The following is a 20047-nucleotide window of genomic DNA, read 5'->3' on the forward strand; positions in this document are numbered from 1 at the left end:
TCTATCAGTACTGGTGTACCTCAGGGATGCGTACTATCCCCGGTGCTCTTTTCCATTTACACCAATGATTTCGTGAGCACTGACGACAATTGTTCTATGATTAAATATGCCGATGATACGGTGATTACAGGGTATATTTCAGATGATAATACTGAACGTTATTTTTCATTGATCCAACAGTTTGTTGAATGGTGTGACAGGCACCACTTACAACTAAATGTAGCAAAAACGAAGGAGATCGTAATAGATTTTCGTAAGAGAACTGTAGTGAATCATGCACCCCTTTGTATTCACGATTCCGTAGTCGAGCAGGTTAGCGAGTACAAATATCTTGGCACTACTATATCATGTAAATTGGATTGGTCAAAAAATGTCAACATTATCCAGAAGAAAGCAAATCAAAGGCTTTATTTCCTTAGACAACTTAAGAAACTCCACATAGATAATACACTTCTTGTTCTGTTCTATAAATCAATCATTCAGTCTATCTTGACATTCAATCTCATTTGTTACTTTCGTAATGGAACACGTGCTAGCAAAAGGAAAACAGAAAGAATAAGGAAAATTGCTCAGCGCATCACCGGTTTGGAATTGCCCAGTTTAGAAAGTATATATGTTGATCGTACATTGCTGAAGATTACTCGTATTATGAAAGACCCGTCACATCCTTTGTTCCATAATTATAATTTCAACCGTTCAGGAATTCGCCTCTGCGTTCCCCGCACTAGGCGGGAACGCTTTAGACGCTCATTTGTACCAGATTCAACTCACATGTTCAACAGTATGGTAAAACGAGGGCAATCAATGTAGACACTGTACCCTTTTTATTTTATTGATTTCCTCCATTCCTATACAAGTAGTCAGATCTTATTTTTAGATGAAACGCCATTGATGTTATGTTGTTATTATGTTTTATAATCTGTTTAATTTTGTACATTTCCTTGTAACACAATTGTACCAGTGAACAATGAATTTCCATATTATGGACAATAAATCAATTCAATTCAATTCAATTCAATTCATGCATTATTAGTAGATTTAGATATATAGTGAACTATATTAGAAGAAGACAAAAATGAGTGTATTATCAAATACACTACCGGTAATCTAACATTGAAAATTACTGTTCACGCCACTTCACAGAGTAGATTTTGAACCCTGTGAATACCTCACTAAAAGACTCTAGTAAAAGGAATCAATAATTTATTGATTGCGCTCATATCATATCACATGAAACATGCATGCACTAGCAGTAGATTATTAAAGATCTCGTGAGCTCTAGAAATCGGTGTATTAATGAATGCAGTCATCCAATATTAAAGCTTTATGTTTGAATAGTTTACAGATCTTGATCTTTTTGAATGCATGAATAAAAAAGTCTAGTGAGAGCCGATAGGCATACATCATTGATTTTGTTCAAACCCATAATACATGTACATGTATAATATCTAACAGGCATGAGGCGCATACTAATTCATACAGATCTAACTCAGAACTACAGATCTAAAGCAGCAAAGAGACTTTACCTACAAGAGCACATACTTTTACTACTGAATCTTAATGATGAATAGTACCACTTGAAAAAAGAGGGTAGAGTATTAAACTGTGAATTGCTGTCCTATATTGAAACACAGACTGATTGTTTCTCTCGTGTGGGTTTCATATCAGTCTTACTCGTATAACAAATAACGAGCGGGCAATGAATATTGATAAATAATCTCCCTCTATCTCAGCCACAGGCAGACAAGACTTCACTCTGGGAAATTAGACCGTGAGATTGCCGTTAGAGAAAGATTGGAGGGAGTGGGGTGGGGTGGGGTGGGGTGGGGTGAAACCTGGGCTATGATGGTTATAAAAATTAGATCATGAGATTGTCGTAAGAGAAAGATAGCAGGGAATGGGATGGGGTAGGGGGGTTGAGTACTGAAGACAATTAATAATGAAACCTGGGCTATGATGGTTATACAAATTAGACTGTGAGATTGCCATTAGAGAAAGATTGAAGGAAGTGGGGTAGGGTGAGGGGGGTGAGGGGGTGAGGGGGTGAGGGGGTGAGGGGGGTGAGGGGGTGATTACTGAAGGCTATAAATTATGAAACCTGGGCTATGATGGTTATAAAAATTAGACCGTGAGATTGCCGTTAGAGAAAGATTGAAGGAAGTGGGGTAGGGTGAGGGGGTGAGGGGGTGAGGGGGTGAGGGGGTGAGGGGGTGAGGGGGGTGAGGGGGTGATTACTGAAGGCTATAAATTATGAAACCTGGGCTATGATTGGTATAGAAATTAGACTGTGAGATTGCCGTTAGAGAAAGATTGGAGGGAGTGGGATGGGGTAGGGGGGGGGGTGAATACCGAGGACAATAAATTATGAAACCTGGGCTATGATGGTTATATAAAATAGACTGTGATATTGCCCAGGTATAAAGAAAGAGGGAGGGAAGAGGTAGGTGGGTTCAACTGCTGTGAACGATAAGCAATTTAGAATTTGTAATCAGTATGATTATGGAGATAATAAAACTGTGAGATTGTCGTAGAAAGCGATTGGAGGGAGAGGAGGGGGGTAGAGGGAGGTAAATACTGGATATTGATGAAACATGAGTCGAAATTAGACTGACATTTATTTCCCTAGTTGGAAATGCTCCATTGTTCAATATACCCTGAGTGATGTTGTATTTCACTGAGGTCGCAGGAAGAGAGTGAAATATAACGGCACGAGGGGAATGTGGTTTTAGTGGTGAATATATTTTATTTTGAACACAAAAATGCATGCAATATTTGTTAAATTATAAAGTAGAGGGTATTAGGGATCTAATAGCTTGCTCATTTGGAGCCGCGCCCTGTTGTGTACTTTTATTGTCTGTTTGGTGCCAGAAGGGTGTTAACTCGTATCCCCTGACTCTGAACAGACAAGATGATTTTTTTTTAATCACAAAACCAAAATGGTATACCAAGAGATTTGACTTCAGTTATTTTGTCATATATATGTACATAGAAGAATTCAGAGCACTGAGGATACTGTACAAATGTCAATGATGTGTAATGAATTCAATCAAATTCACTTTAACTCTTGTGGATTTACAACCTCTCACACAAAATATCTGCCCTCGTTTCTCTCCCTCCACCATCTCGAAACGATTCCACGACTCAGACGGTTCTACGAAAACTAGATTAGGAATGATTGGCGATGGGTATTCAACTAGGTATGATACAATGGATCGCGATATATATCAATACGGGCTGTTACACATTAGGTGAAAATGCACACAACCTAAGCCATTCACTTTTCAGAAAATAGGATCACGACAACGAGACAGGGCATCTTTGAAGGATGGATATAGACGGCTGGGGGATACAATCTCGTGGCGCGCCGAGGCATCTCGCCAGGCACTGTCTCTAATAATGAATAATGATGCAAAGGGTTTTCTTTTTTTACCTCGTACTGAACTCTGCATTTAGTAACACGCTCTCCCTTCCTGTTTAAATGTCATCGGTGTTGTGTCCAGTAACTCCAGTTGCACTTCAGATTGCATGCATTGGCTCGATCTCGCAGGCTCTCCTTTTTTCCTTTTCATATTCTTCCTCTCTTAAAACTTTCCTATTTTCTTTCTTGCTATCTACTTTAGACCCTATATTCTTCTTACTTCCCATATGTACTCTACATGTAATTGGAAGCTGATGTTTCCTGAATTTACTCAATTGATTTCTTCTTTTTCTCCCTTCATTTTCTCACACCTTTCAACCTCTTCATTGCTTTTTGTACACACAATCTCTTCTCCTATTTCCAATATTTTCAGCGCACATCTTTTTCTCTTTAGACCTTTCTCTTTCTCTCTCTCTCTCTCTCTCTCTCTCATCCCCCCCCCCCTCTCTCTCTCTCTCTCTCTCTCTCTGACATTGTCTATATTTCCTCCATCCCTGTTCTTACCCTCTACCCCTCCCCCTTTCCTCTATCATTCTCTCCTATACTCTTTTCTAAACCATCTCTCTCTCTCGCTCTTTATCTCTCTATCTACATGTATCTTTCTATCTTTGTCGGCCTGCATGTCTGTCTATATCTGCCTTTATCTCTATGTGTTCTCTCTCTCTCTCTCTCTCTCTCTCTCTCTCCCTCTCCATCTTTCCCTTCCTCTCTCTCTCTTTTCCTCCCTTTCACTCTCCATACCTCTCTAGTTTTTCCTTTTTTACCATTTGTCTATAGATCTCTACCAAAGGCAACACAGAGAGGTCATATCAGTCTATTCAGGCTTGATGAAAACTAGAATGCATTTCCCTCTCATCTCAAATCTGGGCCAGTCGATTAGATTAGTAAATGCTCTAATAAGATAAATATGTACTTCAATGATGACGGACAATACCTTCCATATTCCCAGAGCACTTACCAATTAGCGGCTTGTGCATTCTTATGCAAGCTTCTTTCAACACACTACTGAAAATGTTAACACGTACTAGTCTGCTAGCACACACTCTAATTGACACTTTACTACAATTCCTAAAGCCTTGAGCAGAGCCTAGATATATCAGTCCCAGGCTGTGTCAGAGCCCATTGTAGTCTCTTATTGCAGACACTACTAAGCTCACCGACGGACGAGGATTTGTGCCTCCAAACTCAACATGAATTACCTAGTCCGTGCACATTCCCGCAATGAATACAATGTACACTTGCTCGTTAGGCAGCAGAATCAACATTGTGTACGTGACATTTTCAAGTTCGATGTAGAACATGGAGAAATTTTGCCAATGCATGTGTTTTGTCTGACAATTAATCACATCTTTATTGTACCGTATGCATCTAATTCAGATAAACTTCAACGATAAATAATAATAATAATAATACATAACATTTATTAGGCGCTTAATACTGATGTTTCTAAGCGCACAGTGTTCTGATTAAGAGAAGACTATAACCCGTAGAATTAAATTAGAAGAAAAAGCAAAAATACAAAAGTAACATAGATAAGGTAAAAAAAAAATTAAAAAAAAAGTGGCAATCAACTAAATAAAGACAAATATGGTGCGCACCTCCATTGACCGACGCACAACTGCAATTTACAATTTGAAAAGATAGGTTTTGAGTAGAGATTTGAATTGAGATACAGAGGGGGCGCAGTGAATAAAGGCGGGCAGTTTGTTCCAGAGAGCGGGGGCAATAACTGAAAAGGCGCGGTCACCATACCGGGTGTTAGTGCGGGGTCCAGGTGTTAACAGTAATGTGGAAGATGAACGAAGTGTTCGTGACGACGTACGGGAACGTAAGGATATGAGATCGGAAAGGTAAGAGGGGGCTAAGCCATTGATAGCTTTGTAGCACAGGAGAAGAATTTTGAAGGATATGCGGTGGTGAATTTTAAGCCAATGTAGTGAGTTCAATATTGGAGTTATGTGCTCTGATTTACGCGAGAGAGTCACAAGCCGAGCAGCGCTATTCTGTACCCTTTGAAGTGGGACTAGATGTGACTGAGGGAGGCCAGAAAGAGAAGAATTACAGTAATCGATATGGGTCGAGACAAAAGCATGGACTAATTTTGAAGTTGTGGGTCGGTCAAGTAGCCTCCTGATTCTACTGATCTTATATATACCAAAGGAAGCAGACTTACAAATATTACTAATGTGTTGTTTGAAAGTAAGATTGCTGTCAATATTTAAACCAAGGTCACGCACAGAAGCACAACAACTGAGAGAGCCATCACTCATAACAAGATCAGGAAAGGGGTCTGAGTTCCGAAATTTAGAAGTAATATGAATCATTTCAGATTTTGAATCATTAAGGCAGAGACAGTTTTGAAAAGACCAGGTTTTGATTTCATTGAGGCAACTGGTGAGTTTGTTCGCGGCTACTGTCCTGCTGTTTGGGTGAAGAGTTACATAAATCTGGGTGTCGTCTGCATACATAGTGTGTTGAATGTTCTGATGAAGGTTAATAACATTTGAGAGAGGGCTGGTGTAAAGAATAAACAGGAGGGGGCCGACCACGGAACCCTGAGGAACGCCGCAGATGAGGGGAAATGATTCCGAGTTGGTGTCATTGATGATCACCTTCTGAGTTCGGTGCATGAGATAGGAGCGAATCCACTGAAGTACGGTGCCGGTGATGGAGAAGTCGTTCTCTAAGCGATGGAGTAACAGGTCGTGGTTGATAGTGTCAAATGCGGCAGTGTAATCAAGCAAGATGAGGACAGCTTCATTACCCTTATCTACAGCTAGAAGTAGGTCATTTAGGACCTTGACAGTTGCAGTCTCAGTAGAATGATGATTCCGATAGGCAGATTGGTGGATTGGAAACAAACCGAGATTGTCAATGTGGGCTTTCAGCTGTAGTGACACAATACGTTCCAAAACCTTCCCAAGGAATGGCAGGTTTGCGATGGGCCTGTAGTTCTTAAGTCCATTCGTGTCGAGACTCGGCTTCTTTAGGAGGGGAAGAAGCAGAGAAGTCTTAAAAGACTCTGGAACTATTCCGGATGATAACGAGAGATTGAACAGTTTGGTTATGTGAGGAAGGAGTTCATCGAGGACTTCCTTTAGAAGCCAAGTAGGAATCGGATCTAGCTTACAGTGTTTAGAAGGAAGTGAAGTGATGAGCTTCCTGACTTGTGAGAGGGATACAAGGCAGAAATCAGAGAGTTCATGACGAGGGCCTGGAGCAAAAGATCTTGAAGCTGGTGCTGGTACTACATTAGGGAAAGAGGATACAACTTTGGCGACTTTTTCCCTGAAGAATGTAGCAAATCTGTTGGCGAGTTCACTATCAGAAGAATGATCTGGAAGAGGTGAAGATTGAGTGGGCGTTGAGAGTGTCTTCACAAGACGAAACAGTTCTTTGTGATCAAACTTTTTTCCTTAAATGGTCACATTCTTAAAAAAATAAGCATTACCTCTCTCTCTCTCTTTCCCTTCCTCTTTCTTCTCTCTATCATACCTTTTTGGTTCTTTATTTTCAGCAAGAGCTAAAAAATAAATCTGCACTTCTTTAAAATAATAATACCCAAACTATTACTATTTCTAGGTAGACGTTTTCATTAAAATGACATTTCATATTTTGCATTTGCCTTTATAATACATGTCTGTGTTTTGCGCTGTATAAGTTAATGCACTTAACTAGCATAAACAGTACAGTCGGATGCCCCATCTGGGTGGGGTATTTTTTATTAGAATATTTTAAAAACATGGGGAAATGCATATTTTGTGCTAAATAATTAACTTTGATTCATAAAAAATAAATCACTGCATGTACATTAGCTACCAAAACAGTGATGCATTTTACTGTTCTCAGATATTTTTAACACCTAGAAATATCAAAGTGTGTAGGAAATCAAAATTCTGTGATATAATCAGCTAAACAAGTGCTCTCAAATTGTCAATGTAGTGCTTTATAATTGAGTTCTTTCATAATGGCTAGATCTGGAAAACATCCAATTAGGCCTTTTTTTTTCCTTCCATATCATGGCATATTCGACTTGACAAGACAACTGTCAATGCTATTCCATCCAGGTAAAAAAAATTATATCTAAAAATACCAGTAACCACAAAAATCATGCTTGATTGCTTCTTTGTTCACACTCTCTCTCTCTCTCTCTCTCTCTCTCTTTCTTCATTCCAACATTTTGCAATAACACGCTTGATTCACTATTCATACGTCCTCTAAAATCCATTATTTACATGTAGATGCAGCAGGGGGAAGCTCTGCTCATTAGTATTTATGGTTGGTCAACAACAACAACAACAAAAATCTGTCCAGGGTAATGAAGTGAAAGTGAAACCACCATGAGTCACATAACAATCAAATTGCTCTTATCGGTATGTACTTGAATTATTCCTCCCCCTCCCCCTCCCCCTCCCCCTACAAATCTGCCCAGTTAATGAATTTACTTAGTAAAACTACCCTGAGCCAGATAACAATCAAATTGCTCTTATCAGTAGTGCACTTGAATTATTCCTCCCCCTCCCCCTCCTCCTCCCCTTACCCCTCCCTCCATTTTTTGTTATGACATTCAACTCAGAAAAATCTATTTACAGCAGTAATATTTGAAACTGAATTTTTAAAATAGAGCTACATGTATTTTTGCTTAAATTTCATGCATTTAGGGGGATTGGCACCCTGCATTGACCACAATTAATTTTCAAAAAAATGAGGCTCACCTTTAGGATGTCCAGGACCAGAGGAAGCAGAGTGCTGCTCTATCGACTTGAGGAAACACAGGAGGGGGACGATGGAACGTTGGAATAGCTGACATGTCTTGCTCTCCATCTGACCGGGCTTGAGGTGGGAGATGAGACACTTGTCGGACCGCATCGATGCTAACACTTCACACATACCTATAGAGAGGTGTCGATACAGTGTAAAAAGAAATCTTACAAAGTGTGAAGGTGTTTAGAGGGTAAGTAGACACTTGTTGGACAGCACTGGCGCTAAGTCACTAACACTTCATAGATTAATGTACCTGTAAAGAGGTGTATATAGAGTGTAGAAATTACAGTGCACAGAGAACAGTCAGTACATATTATCATTAAGAGTATTAAAGTGTATCTATAGAGAGGTGTAAATACATTGTAAAAATAAGTCTTAAAAAGTGTGAAGGTAAGTAGACCATTGTTATACTACGTCGATACTAGCACTTCATACATATATATGAAAAGAGGTGTAACTAGAGTGCAAATAAGCCTCAGTAAAAAGCAAGATTGGACACCTGTCCGAGTGTATCTAGAGCACTTTAAACCACCAGAAAATAGGGTTTAAAAAATGGCATGTGTTGAGAGTGAGACAAAAAGGAATTGTTAAAATAAATTTATTGATCTAATATAATCCTACAATTAGTAACAACCAATTTTTATCAATGAAAGACACAATTAGCATAAAAAAGTGATTAAACCTGTATCTGTAAGCATTGCTGATGTATCAAGTTCTATATAAACCCAGAATATTATCATTATTATCCTCCAAGTGTCTAGGATTATTGATTTCTATCTGTAGTTTTTACAAGCCTTACCTCTGTCCCATGCTGCTAATACAGTCCTGAGTTGCAGCGATGTGGCAAGGCTGTGCATAGCCTTGAGAGCACCTTGCGACAAACGATTCTTTTGTTCTGAAAAGTGACAAATGAGAAAAATGATTCCACTATTATTTCTAAAATCAGGGGCTGGCGTTGGGATTAGAGATAGGATTAGGGTTTTGGTTAGGGATAGGGTTAGGGTTAGGTTTACATGGTTATAGAAAGGGTAATCATACATTCAGTTCCCAATTCCATTCTTAACATACAGGACGAACCAAAACATGAAGGACAAAAAAGGTATAATGCATATTATTACAATACGAAAAATATATTGCCACGAGAATGGCAGTGGATAGGTGCAGTACACGTTTGTCTACATGTAACCAAAGAAACTCATCTACCTCTGTGTAAAATGGTGGTTTTTAATGTTTGTTTGTTGCTTTGTTGTGATTGTTCATAATCTTTAATAAGAAATATCTGTTTAATTCAGCCTATAATTGATTACCATTACCTCTCATGTCCGTACCTCTTCTTTTGTACTTTTGTCTATTTATCATGTATTTCATCTTTTGCACAAGTTGCGTCTATTAGATTGTCAAGTGGATTTGGCTCCTTGCAAATCCTATGTATTATCATTACCGAGGCATTCCTGAATCAACCATGTACTATACAAAAACTTCTACAATTTTATCATTATCATTTCAAAATGCCACTGCAAATGTACAGTGTACCCTTCATAAACTTTCAAGCATTTGCAAATAAAACAAATTTCAAAAAATAATTACAAATGATCAAAAACATGTTGCCTCTATGCCAATCCCTCCTTGCAGCATGCTTGAGGTTCGAGAGCATCCTATTATCTGAGGCTTCAAAACCGCCTCATCTCCCTATCATCAAAGTAATGAGATTATCTCCCCTTCATATCTCATACAAACAATGAGACTTGATCTGTTTAAATTTGAACTCTGTTGAAATCTAAAACCAGATCAGTCATGCAATATATGCTTGTTTAAGGTGATTTCTATCTCTGCATCTGCTATCTGCTGATATATGTTATTCACCTGTATTGGTACTTCTATCTTTTAACATGTTTTTGTGTGATTTGTTCTTAGGGTGATCTACATGTATGTCGGCGTTGTGGCGTGCGCCTGTAATACAGCTAACAGTGGAAATTACAAACTGATTCAGCCGAGGATGCAGGTTCGAAACTGAGTCACGTATTTTGGATGGTGATGTTAAAGGTCGGTCCCCAGACGTAAATAATCATATCTGATCGATACACGTCTGTAAAAACCATATACACACACACACACACCAGCTAGGAAAACACAAAGAAGTTTCACCTGGGACTTAACATATCTTACACAATGTGCAATATCCTGTAATCTCATATTTTCAGTTTTCTTTTCAAGCCATTTTTGACAAAATTGCAAAAAAAATCATTGATTTTTACTTCAAAAATACCCTTGAATGAAAGCTTGTAATTTGCTGAGTGGTAAGATGGCATTGTTTAGGCAAGGGCAGGGCAAGCACTATGTGAAACTGTTTGGGGGAGCGTAGTCAAATCGGTGAGTTGCATAAAACTGTTTCGATATTATTTTTCAATATGCCGTGGGCAATACATCTTTGTACCAAAATTCTCAAAAGAGCTTCCATAAAATGGAGAAAAAGTTCACAAAAAATAGTTTAGTCCAAGAAATAAAAAAAACAGAAGCTTCTCAACAATCGAATTCTATTTTTCACTCTACCTCTTCTGCTTCTGTCTCTCTTCCTCATTTATTATTTCCCAACTATTGTTGAATGCAGAGGTCTACAATGCATGTCACTCTATTCTAGTGTTTTTCTCTAACATTCTGATTGGGTTTTAACTGAAATCAATATGACCGCTAGACGACCCATCTTCATGCAAACAAAGGATGCCCAAGAAGGCTGCATCCTCAAGTGACGCTAAATGGAAAACACCAGAGTATGGAAATGTCAATGGAAATCAAATTGCGATCATTTGCTGGAATGTCAGATTCTCGTGACGAGTGGGGTCGCCTTTCGAAAACTGCCAAGTCGGAGCTCTCGATCAAAACACCTGTATTGATTACAATTCTAGCTTGATGCAATGTCAGATCTGTCAAGAAAATTCCTAACTAGCATGTGCATGTTTGTATACTACACTTGAAGCCCATTATCATTATATGAATGAAAGGTAGCTTTGGACAATTCCCTATCAGGACATTTAAAATATTCAAATTCAAGTTTGTTTTTGATTGACGTTTTAATGCCTTAAAGATAAGCTTGAGTTCTGGTAATGATAGAAAATATATTCTCACAGAATCAAACAAAACTCACATTGAATATTCTGCTATTCAAGATTTGGCCGTGTTTCTGCTGGGAAGGGGGCTAGCGCTACAATCTAATAGCACATGATTCTCTTGATTTCTTTAACAAATATTAACATGATACTAACATTTTGAGATGAACATCATTCCTTAATTATAATGTCTTCGACATGTATGTGAAATAATTTACCTTTGGTACAAGATGACTCCATGACCCAAACTATTGTTAAGGCTGCAAGGTCATCCACCTGCGATACATGACCCAAGACCTCATCGACATGATCCATGCCTTTGGACTTCCAAAGGACCTGCTGCAGTCCATTTGCCAAGTTGGCCCCAAACTCCTGCCACAGCTGCTCAAAATAGAGTCCACAGAGCTGTTGCCTGGTCCCCTGGGTCAGGGAGTCGCCCCATCGGACTGACTTCCGCTGGGAGGTGTCCCGGGCCTTCAGTCCGCTTCCATTGCTAGACGAGGAAGGCCCTGATGCCTTCGACTTCCGGTCCACTGCGACCTGCTTGTCCCTGGTGGTCTTGACCACCTGTCTCTGCAGGAGATTGGTCGACGTTGCAACCGCTCCAAGAAGCTTCACAATGAATTCCTCCTCGTACATTTCAACATGGCTGAGGGGAGAATTCCTCCCTGATAGGTCCAAAGCTTTGTTGTCCTTTAGATCCCACATTGCACTTAATACAGGGCTACTTGATGCGAAGGATACAGAGGCTGTCTCACTATCCGTCTCTTCTGGGCAGCTTTCAGATAAGCTATTGAAGTACTCCTGCCAGTCAAAGAAGAAGCCAGGTGTTTTGACAGCAGAGAGCAATTTGGAGTTGGCTGTAAGGAAATTAAGTGTTCTGATCGCGACCGGGCGTGACCTTTCCTTTGCCAAGATGGTCAGTAGACGATTGCACGTGTAGGGCATACAGGAGACAACAGCGCCCTCTGTGTCCAAGAATGGGCTTTTCTGCGCTGAAGAATTTGATGATTCTGATGATTCTGATGATTCTGATGATGATGATAAGAACAAAAAACGCTCAAACAGAACTATAGGTCTTGCTAGCAGTCTATTGAACTCTTCCATACCACGCCCTACATTAAACAAGAGTTCTTGTGACATGGAACTTGCATGGTTAAACGCTAGCACCCGAATACCTGTGTATATTAACCTATGTAACCACAACAGGACACAGTCTCTCCAGTAATAAAGCGTGTTGCTCATATTCATAAGGTCCAAGCGAAGTTGCGGGAGAAGCAATTGCAACCATTTGTCCGAATGCAGCTGATGTTGAATCGAAGACCAATCATTGAGCTGTATCCGTAAGTGTTCACATAGCCTTGGCAAATACTCTAGTTTTGTGGTCGGGTCTGAACATTCACAATTCTCCAGGGATTTCAAGGTAGTCTGTTCAGCCAGAACCAACCCCTGGATGCTCGTCACCAGCTCACGCAGCTGCGACGCCCTGTACATGCAGTCTCTGATGAGCTGCAGACGCGCCCTTTGCAACAAAAGCGCATGCAGATCCGAGTAATGATGAGCTATTGACACACTGTACTTGTTGTGAATGAATGCCGAAGATACCCTTCCGCGGGTACGGAGGCAAGGTCTGTTCTGTGGCTTCAAGAGCTCAAAGCATTCCTCAAGGATCTGTACACTATGTGAGATCTCCTCCTTGGAGTACTGCGGTAGACCTTGTGGTGTATTCCGGGTTTTGAGTCTTGGTGTCGGTACCGGTGCAGCTGCTGCTGTAGCAATGGTGGGTAGCAATTCTCCTTGAGGGGTGCCGGGAGATGGTGGCGGGGTGTCCAGGTCAAGGGCTGGGGTACCATGGAGGACTTGAAGGGGTGGTAGGCGACGCACAGGAGGTTCCACCATTGTGCCACCCGGATCCATTTTGTTATGACATCAATCTGAAGGGAAATAAAAAGAGAGGAGAAAAGAATAATGTCTTAATATACACTGCTACTGTATCATAAAACTTACTGGTACATGATAGCATTCTGTAAATATGAGACTTCCAATTCAAACCATGTCGTTAATGATGATTTTATGATTAAAACTTTTAAAATTGAAACAAGTCAAATTTAGCATACAATGCAAATGTAATCTGTTTATGACATAGTTGCTTACTTTCCATAGAATACAGGTGAAACCTATTCCACTTGTACATAATAAAGGCCCCCTGTCTATACGCACAGATAGTTTCCCATGCAAGAGTTGGCCTTTCTAGACAGGTTTTACCATACATGTACATGTACAGTAATGTACAGTACATGTAATTCTTTAAAATTCTTAAAATCCTTTCATGCATAATTTTGTAAAAACAGGAAAACAAAATAAACTAATACGCATCTATAACAAAGATTTTGCACCTCTCCCACTGGTACATTACAGTACATTATGTTTACAGTGTCCAATATACTGCACTTCCATGCAGTGCTCTGTCAACGGTGCAAATACTGGCGCTGAGAGAGAATCACTCTGCCTATATCATTTATGGTTGATTAGAAAAGATCCATCACTGCATGTTCCTTCAAGAGACAGACAAGATGCTTCTAAATTGATTTGTGTGATGAAGACAACACCGTGGGAGCATTCACACTCCAAGCAAAAACCATCGGGTTCATTCAAATTTTGGTGTTTTGTTAGAAGTTGCTAGACAAGTCTAACCATAAACACAATGACAACCCCCGAATCGAATAACCCACATCTGGAGTGTGTGTTTTTTTTTGGATGCCAGCCGAAACTCTGCTAGTTTCTGTGGCGTAAATGCTTGCTCTCAAAATCCAATCCAAAAGATATTTGATATACCACCTATTCTTTGCAGTTACTGTACAAAGCGCTGCACACACCGCTCCACAATATTTGGGCCACTTAACAAAATTTAGTCACTTCTCAGAGATCAGTCAAGTATATGTAGGCTGGTAATAAAGTAATTTCTAGCAGAATAGATGTGACTTGAGTAATTTCTTGACGTGGTCAACAGATGAGGCCGCCTGCACAGCAGTAGGTAGCAAAACACTAGTGAATTATTCTGGTTTTTGGTCAAATGACTCTCCTCGCTTCTGTGCTTATAAGCCATGTAGAGCAGTGACAAGTGGTATATGTGTACAACTAAATAGAAAAACAGAATAATCAAACACTGATGTGTTTTATGGGTTTTTCCAGGAGTGCAAAACTGCAAATGGTAGTTCAAAAATACCGATGGTTCTGTAAATTGGATTTTCTACAATGTGAATGAGGCTCCTGTTTACCCTGCCCCCACATTAACGGTTTTTCCCTTCAATCTACAAACCCGGCGTAGTGTAAATGATATGATGGGAATCGCCATAGCGGAAGAAAAAAAAGAAGAAAAAGGGAAGATGGAAAGAGAAGTCAGTTAGAGAGTGCATGAGCAGGTGGGGAGATGAGGGAGACAAAAGTAAATTTAGCATATATGGACCATTCAATATTAATAAGTGGGATATATAGAGTACCAACGTGCTAACCTCATATTCGCTCGTCATCCAGCTAACTGGCGCTTAACAACAGAGGCTGCACATGAGGTTCACCCTAAAATCTTTCAAGCAACAAATTGGAGCAGGGCAAATTCAGTGTTTGGGGCTGCATGGTGCGATCAACATGGCACACCATTGTTTTGCACAAAACTGCACAAAAACTGCACAAAAACAGCAACCATGACAACTTGGCCAGTATGACATCACACTTTGCCACTCTATTGTTGTGGTAGCAATGCCTTTGTTGTTTGAAACAAAGATTGGTAATCTACTGGACATTAAAAGCTGGACCACTTTTTATTAGCAAGATTGGATATATGATCTTTTTTTAATGTTAAGTTCCTCCGAAATTTATCATACACTACTTCAAAATCAAAAGTACATGTACAGTACATGGACCGGTAGTTTACCATTTAAAAAGTCAAGTCTGCATATTAAGACCGCTCAAGAGAGACAAGAAAAGTGTTTTTCATGAGCAGGTGTTCTTTATTTAATACAGGTTCCTATGACACAAGTTTCATTGGGAAACCCTGCTCAATGGGAAACAAAAGATGCGGTCTCTGTAGACAGGTGGTCTTTCTATACAAGCGGACGCTACGGCAGGTTTGACTGTAGATGTATTCTCATCGGTTGATAGTGGGCTGGCTGCACAAAGCGGACCGTGCTCCTCTTTAAAGCATTATTCATAAGCATGTTCTTAGAGCAAGGTGTTATTCTGCCTCAAGCCGCATAACAGAACAGGATATCTGAACGTCTTGACCCCAATTGTACATCCAGGTCGCGGCTTATCAATGTTTCATTTGATACGGACGAGAAGGCATGTACATGTAAATGATACTGAAGAACATGCAATCATGTGTGGGTAAATTTCAACTTCATCTGAAAAAATGTAACTCTTAATAAACGTGTACTTGCAAAGTAAAGTACTGTGAGTATAAACCAACATGTAGAGCTTAAATGTACACTGTAGCAGCTAGTATACAGATCACAACACAAACAGGGATGGGGGTCACAGGCCCCAAATTTCACTATTTCTGAATTCCAAGAGGGTTCCATGAATACAGACAGACCTTTAAAAAAACTGCAATCCATAGGCCTATCCTCGTGAAAAAAAATATAATGCAGCCTTCAGTATGCATTTCAACATGTATTTTGTAATAATAATAACAAAAATGTCAACTTAATGGACCTTCCATTTTATTAAGTAAATGCAATTAGAACTTCAACACTTGCCAAGGGGGGCAAATTACACCTATATCTAAGCAATACAGTTCAACCCCAACCCCTACCCCCTTTCCCCTGGCATGGGTAATTCCTGAAATGCCCCTGATATATTATACAGGGCTTGACATTAAAAGTTACCCATTGCACTTTGATCCCTATAATAAACTCTAACTCTAGACCCCTAAATTTCAACATTTTAACATATAAATCCTTAAAACATTTATTCCTGCTCTTCCCCCCCCCCCCCACCCCCACCCTGTGAAAAAATATTATGGAGCATAATGGTTCGTTAGGAACCTAGTTACAATTATTCAAGTTGTCTGGAGGAAAAGAGGCTGGCTAAAAAAAGAAGTATTTCACATAATCTGCTCCTCAGTCTTTCAGAGCCTCCAGGGAACTCCATCTCATCTTCGTCTGAAGAGGCTGTGCAATCTTGCGGCCGCTGAGCGCAAGCAACGTTCACCAGCGCCAGCAAACGATGGCCATACTTGTGATTTCATTAATGCTCTCTCGCTTTCACGGTCATTAATTATTTCTTGCAAAAGGGCAGATCCCTATGGGCGATGTTTTGACAGTGTAGTAGGATTACATGCGCCGCACCGCTCCTTCATAACTGCCCCGGCGAGAAGTTTGACGCATTAAGCATCATGAGAGGATAATGAGGAGAGAAAGAGGGGAGAAAGGGGGAGGGAGAGAGAGGAGGGAGAGGAACAGAAAAGTTTGATAAACAGTGAACCAGTTTATGATCAGAGATCCACAAAGAGGGATGACATACATGCATGATGGATAAGTGATAGAGATAGAATGCAACATAGACACATGCAGAGATAAATATAGAGAGAGGGAAAGCACAGACAGAGACAGAAAGAGAAAGAGAGAGAGAGAGAGAGAGAGAGAGGAGAGACAGAAAGAAAGAGAAAGAGAGAACAAGAGAGAGAGAAAGAACAGACAGAGAGATACAGAGAGGAGAAACAGAGAGCATCAGAGAGACATTTGAGAGACATAGCAGAGTACAAGAAAGGAAGAGAGAAAGATGGAGAGAGGGGGAGGGAGAAAGAAAGAAAGAAAGAAGGAAAGATTGAAGAGCACAGGAATTATTAATGGTTGAAAAATAATCATTTTGAAACGGGCTGATCGAGAGCCTGAGAACAATTTTGACAGGATAACATCTCTATTAAATCAGTTGCTAGGAAATGCAAGTGTCATACATTACCTTAATGGGAATTTAGGTTTGCCATTAATGAATAATTGCCTAAAGTATATTACTGTATATCTTGTAATAAACACCATAACAGCACAATATACGCAAATTGCCCATTAATTGCCCATTAAAAAAACGGTACATACAGTACATGTACACAGCCCTTCTGTCATCTACTATTAACTTCAGGCTGTCTCTTCCTATCTTTCAATCCTTAATTCTTGGTTTTGTTTTCCCCATGTTCCTCACTTTCTTATCTCCTGAAAATCATTTCTCCGCCCTTTCCATACACGTAGTATGAAGTATGGGGGATAAAGCGAGAAGACAGAAGTCTTTTATGAAAAGCTAATCTTCCTATAGATAAAAAAAAAAACATTTTACTTATTCCGAGAGATTTATTATATTCTTGCCCATTAATCTACAAGATTCCCCACCAAGGTGTATGAGAGGGACATAAAGCATGAATAATGTAAAGTTTCTCAGCACAACAAAAAAATGCCATTTTCTTGATCGTTTATCAAGTCGTTTATCAAGTAAATGTATTCAAATCTATGGATGCTTCCTTCCCAGGTGTGTGTGGTGATGAAGCATTTCATTCACCTGCTATCATCCTTTGTACTACAATTGCGGGAATGCAATTGCATAAATAACTTGGTTCTCTTTTGGTGTGAAGGTTTCTCATAAATGAAATAGATTTGTAAACTACTATATTTTAGTATTTTCAAATGAATTAGTTACAATTGTAAACCTCTTATCTATCTTCTCAGCTATGAATTTTCCTTGTTAAAAAAAGTCATTCCAAATAAAAAAAACGCTTGGTGCATGATGTTTAGCTTCAACTGGTACGTCACATTTTTAAGAAAATGGCTTAGCCCATGTCATATCATGCTAAAAGGCATCACATCATGCTAAATATCTTCATTCATATATCTCTTGTACATTTCCGCAAGGAATCTTGTACATCAAGCGCAGAATACATCTCATTTTTCAGAATACCTCCACTTATTCTTTGGGATGAGGTTTCCTTTAATAAAGAATCAGGGTCCGGTTCTAGTCTGAACATCTTATGGTATGACAATCGTCTAACGAGGTCTGGCCTTTCATGAATGCACACTACTAATTGGCCAGCTGTCATGTACATTGACCTTTCAAAACTAGTTTCTTTAAACCACATTTGTTTTATGTGATGACAACTTTTTCCCTGTCCATATCGTCACTGTTTTCATGAAGTGACGGTAGTGAAAACAAATTGCATTCACTTTGCGTGACGATTTTCCTCACTACCGTCACTTCGTGAAAACAAGGGCGATATGTGGATGTCGTTCAACCAGGTAATAGCGTGTCTGCCTCTTCTTCGCCTGGATTCCACTGTTCCTGTTATAAGGGCCTTTCTAAGACCATCTCTCCTTAAAGGGATCCTGTAACTATGTCTCAGATTCTAAAACAAAATTCTGGAGTTAGCTCATGCTGCAATAATAATGTTAAACCTTCAGGAACCCCATGACTTTAACAAGCCGATCGCCCTTGTCTGATTATCAAGATAATTATGATTGGAAATCAAAACCAAATTTTGAGTTTGCCTAACAGTTTTCTTTACACGAGTTTCGGAAAAATTTCCTCGCGTCCGAACAGGCCATAAGAGACTTTCTGTCAACACCTTAATGAGGTGATGAAGGACAGAATATCAGGTTTTTATATTCTTATCTTGAAGGCTCTCAAGTACACGTTACGATGTTCATAATTGTCAGCTAATTATAACGATCTGCAGTAGATGGGAAAACACCGTCAGAGAGCAAGGCTGATGAAGAGTGACACTTTAGACAATTTGGGGGAAGATGGGGATACTCTCCAAGGCCTCAGTACAGATGAAGTACAGGGGGGGTGTTGAACAAAGATCCTAAGTTGAACTTAACTCTAAGTTGGACTTAAACATTATGGAGAGCCATTTGTAGCCTTAAAATAAAATATATTCAAAAGTGAAAAATTCAAGTATTTAGAGATTTATGAATCCCACATGAAGAACATGAAATCTCCTTGATAATAGAAAATATGAATGATTTGAATTAATGTTTTATGCCTTTTAAAATAACTTTTACAAAATATTTTTGTAGATGCCAACAACTTTTCATAATTGTGAAGTCCAACTTAGAGATAACTTCAAATTAAGATCTATGTGAAACATTCCCCTGGTCCTGCAGATGCACTGTAAAAGAAACTAGAAGCATCCATTTTCAACCATTTAATTGTGAAATCTCTGGATATTTCAAGAGGAATCCTTTTAATGTGTCATTGCTACGATGATGTCTTATGCAAGAAGAAAAAAAAGACAATACCGGTACACAGTGTCATCACTCACAACTTGATTCTGAATCTATGTTTGTGACCTGTGTTTTGTTTATCTAGTATTATTATCAATTTCCTTATTAACTGTTCAATTTATAGACATATACAGTATGTACATACCTTAAAGGTAATACAAAGTTTTGGTATGGGGTCATGAATTTGGTTCAAATGAACATATTGGAAGCATATGCGATCCTACAATATTCAGTGATCGTTGTCGCGGTTGAAATCGAGTCTAAAGTTATGAAATTGTAAATAATAACTCTTTATGTTGATTAGCTCCCTCTCAAGGTCAAGATATTAATTAAGCTATAAAACAATGTTTCTTGACTAAAATTGACCCATTAGCTATTCCCGTTTCGAAATTATATATCACAACTACATATTCTGAGATTTTCATGGTCGCAGCTACGATTGTACGGCCGTAGGCGCTATTTGAAATTTATCAAAATTTACCGGGAGCACCGGTAAA

General features: G+C 39.3%; 1 protein-coding gene across 1 annotated transcript in view; it reads right to left on the reverse strand.

Moving 5' to 3' along the window:
* The window catches only part of LOC763606, a 63913-nt gene that overhangs the window by 23547 nt on the left and 20319 nt on the right, over positions 1–20047 (reverse strand). Inside the window, exons 2-4 of the mRNA XM_001199633.4 lie at positions 11505–13220; positions 8982–9077; positions 8134–8310 (exon numbers count right to left, since the gene is read on the reverse strand). Of these exons, the coding sequence (XP_001199633.2) occupies positions 8134–8310; positions 8982–9077; positions 11505–13203 (1972 nt within the window). The 5' untranslated portion in view covers positions 13204–13220. The remainder of the gene's footprint in view (positions 1–8133; positions 8311–8981; positions 9078–11504; positions 13221–20047) is intronic.

Source organism: Strongylocentrotus purpuratus, unplaced genomic scaffold (assembly GCF_000002235.5).
Source record: "Strongylocentrotus purpuratus isolate Spur 01 unplaced genomic scaffold, Spur_5.0 spur5_contig_847, whole genome shotgun sequence".
NCBI lineage: Eukaryota > Metazoa > Echinodermata > Echinoidea > Camarodonta > Strongylocentrotidae > Strongylocentrotus > Strongylocentrotus purpuratus.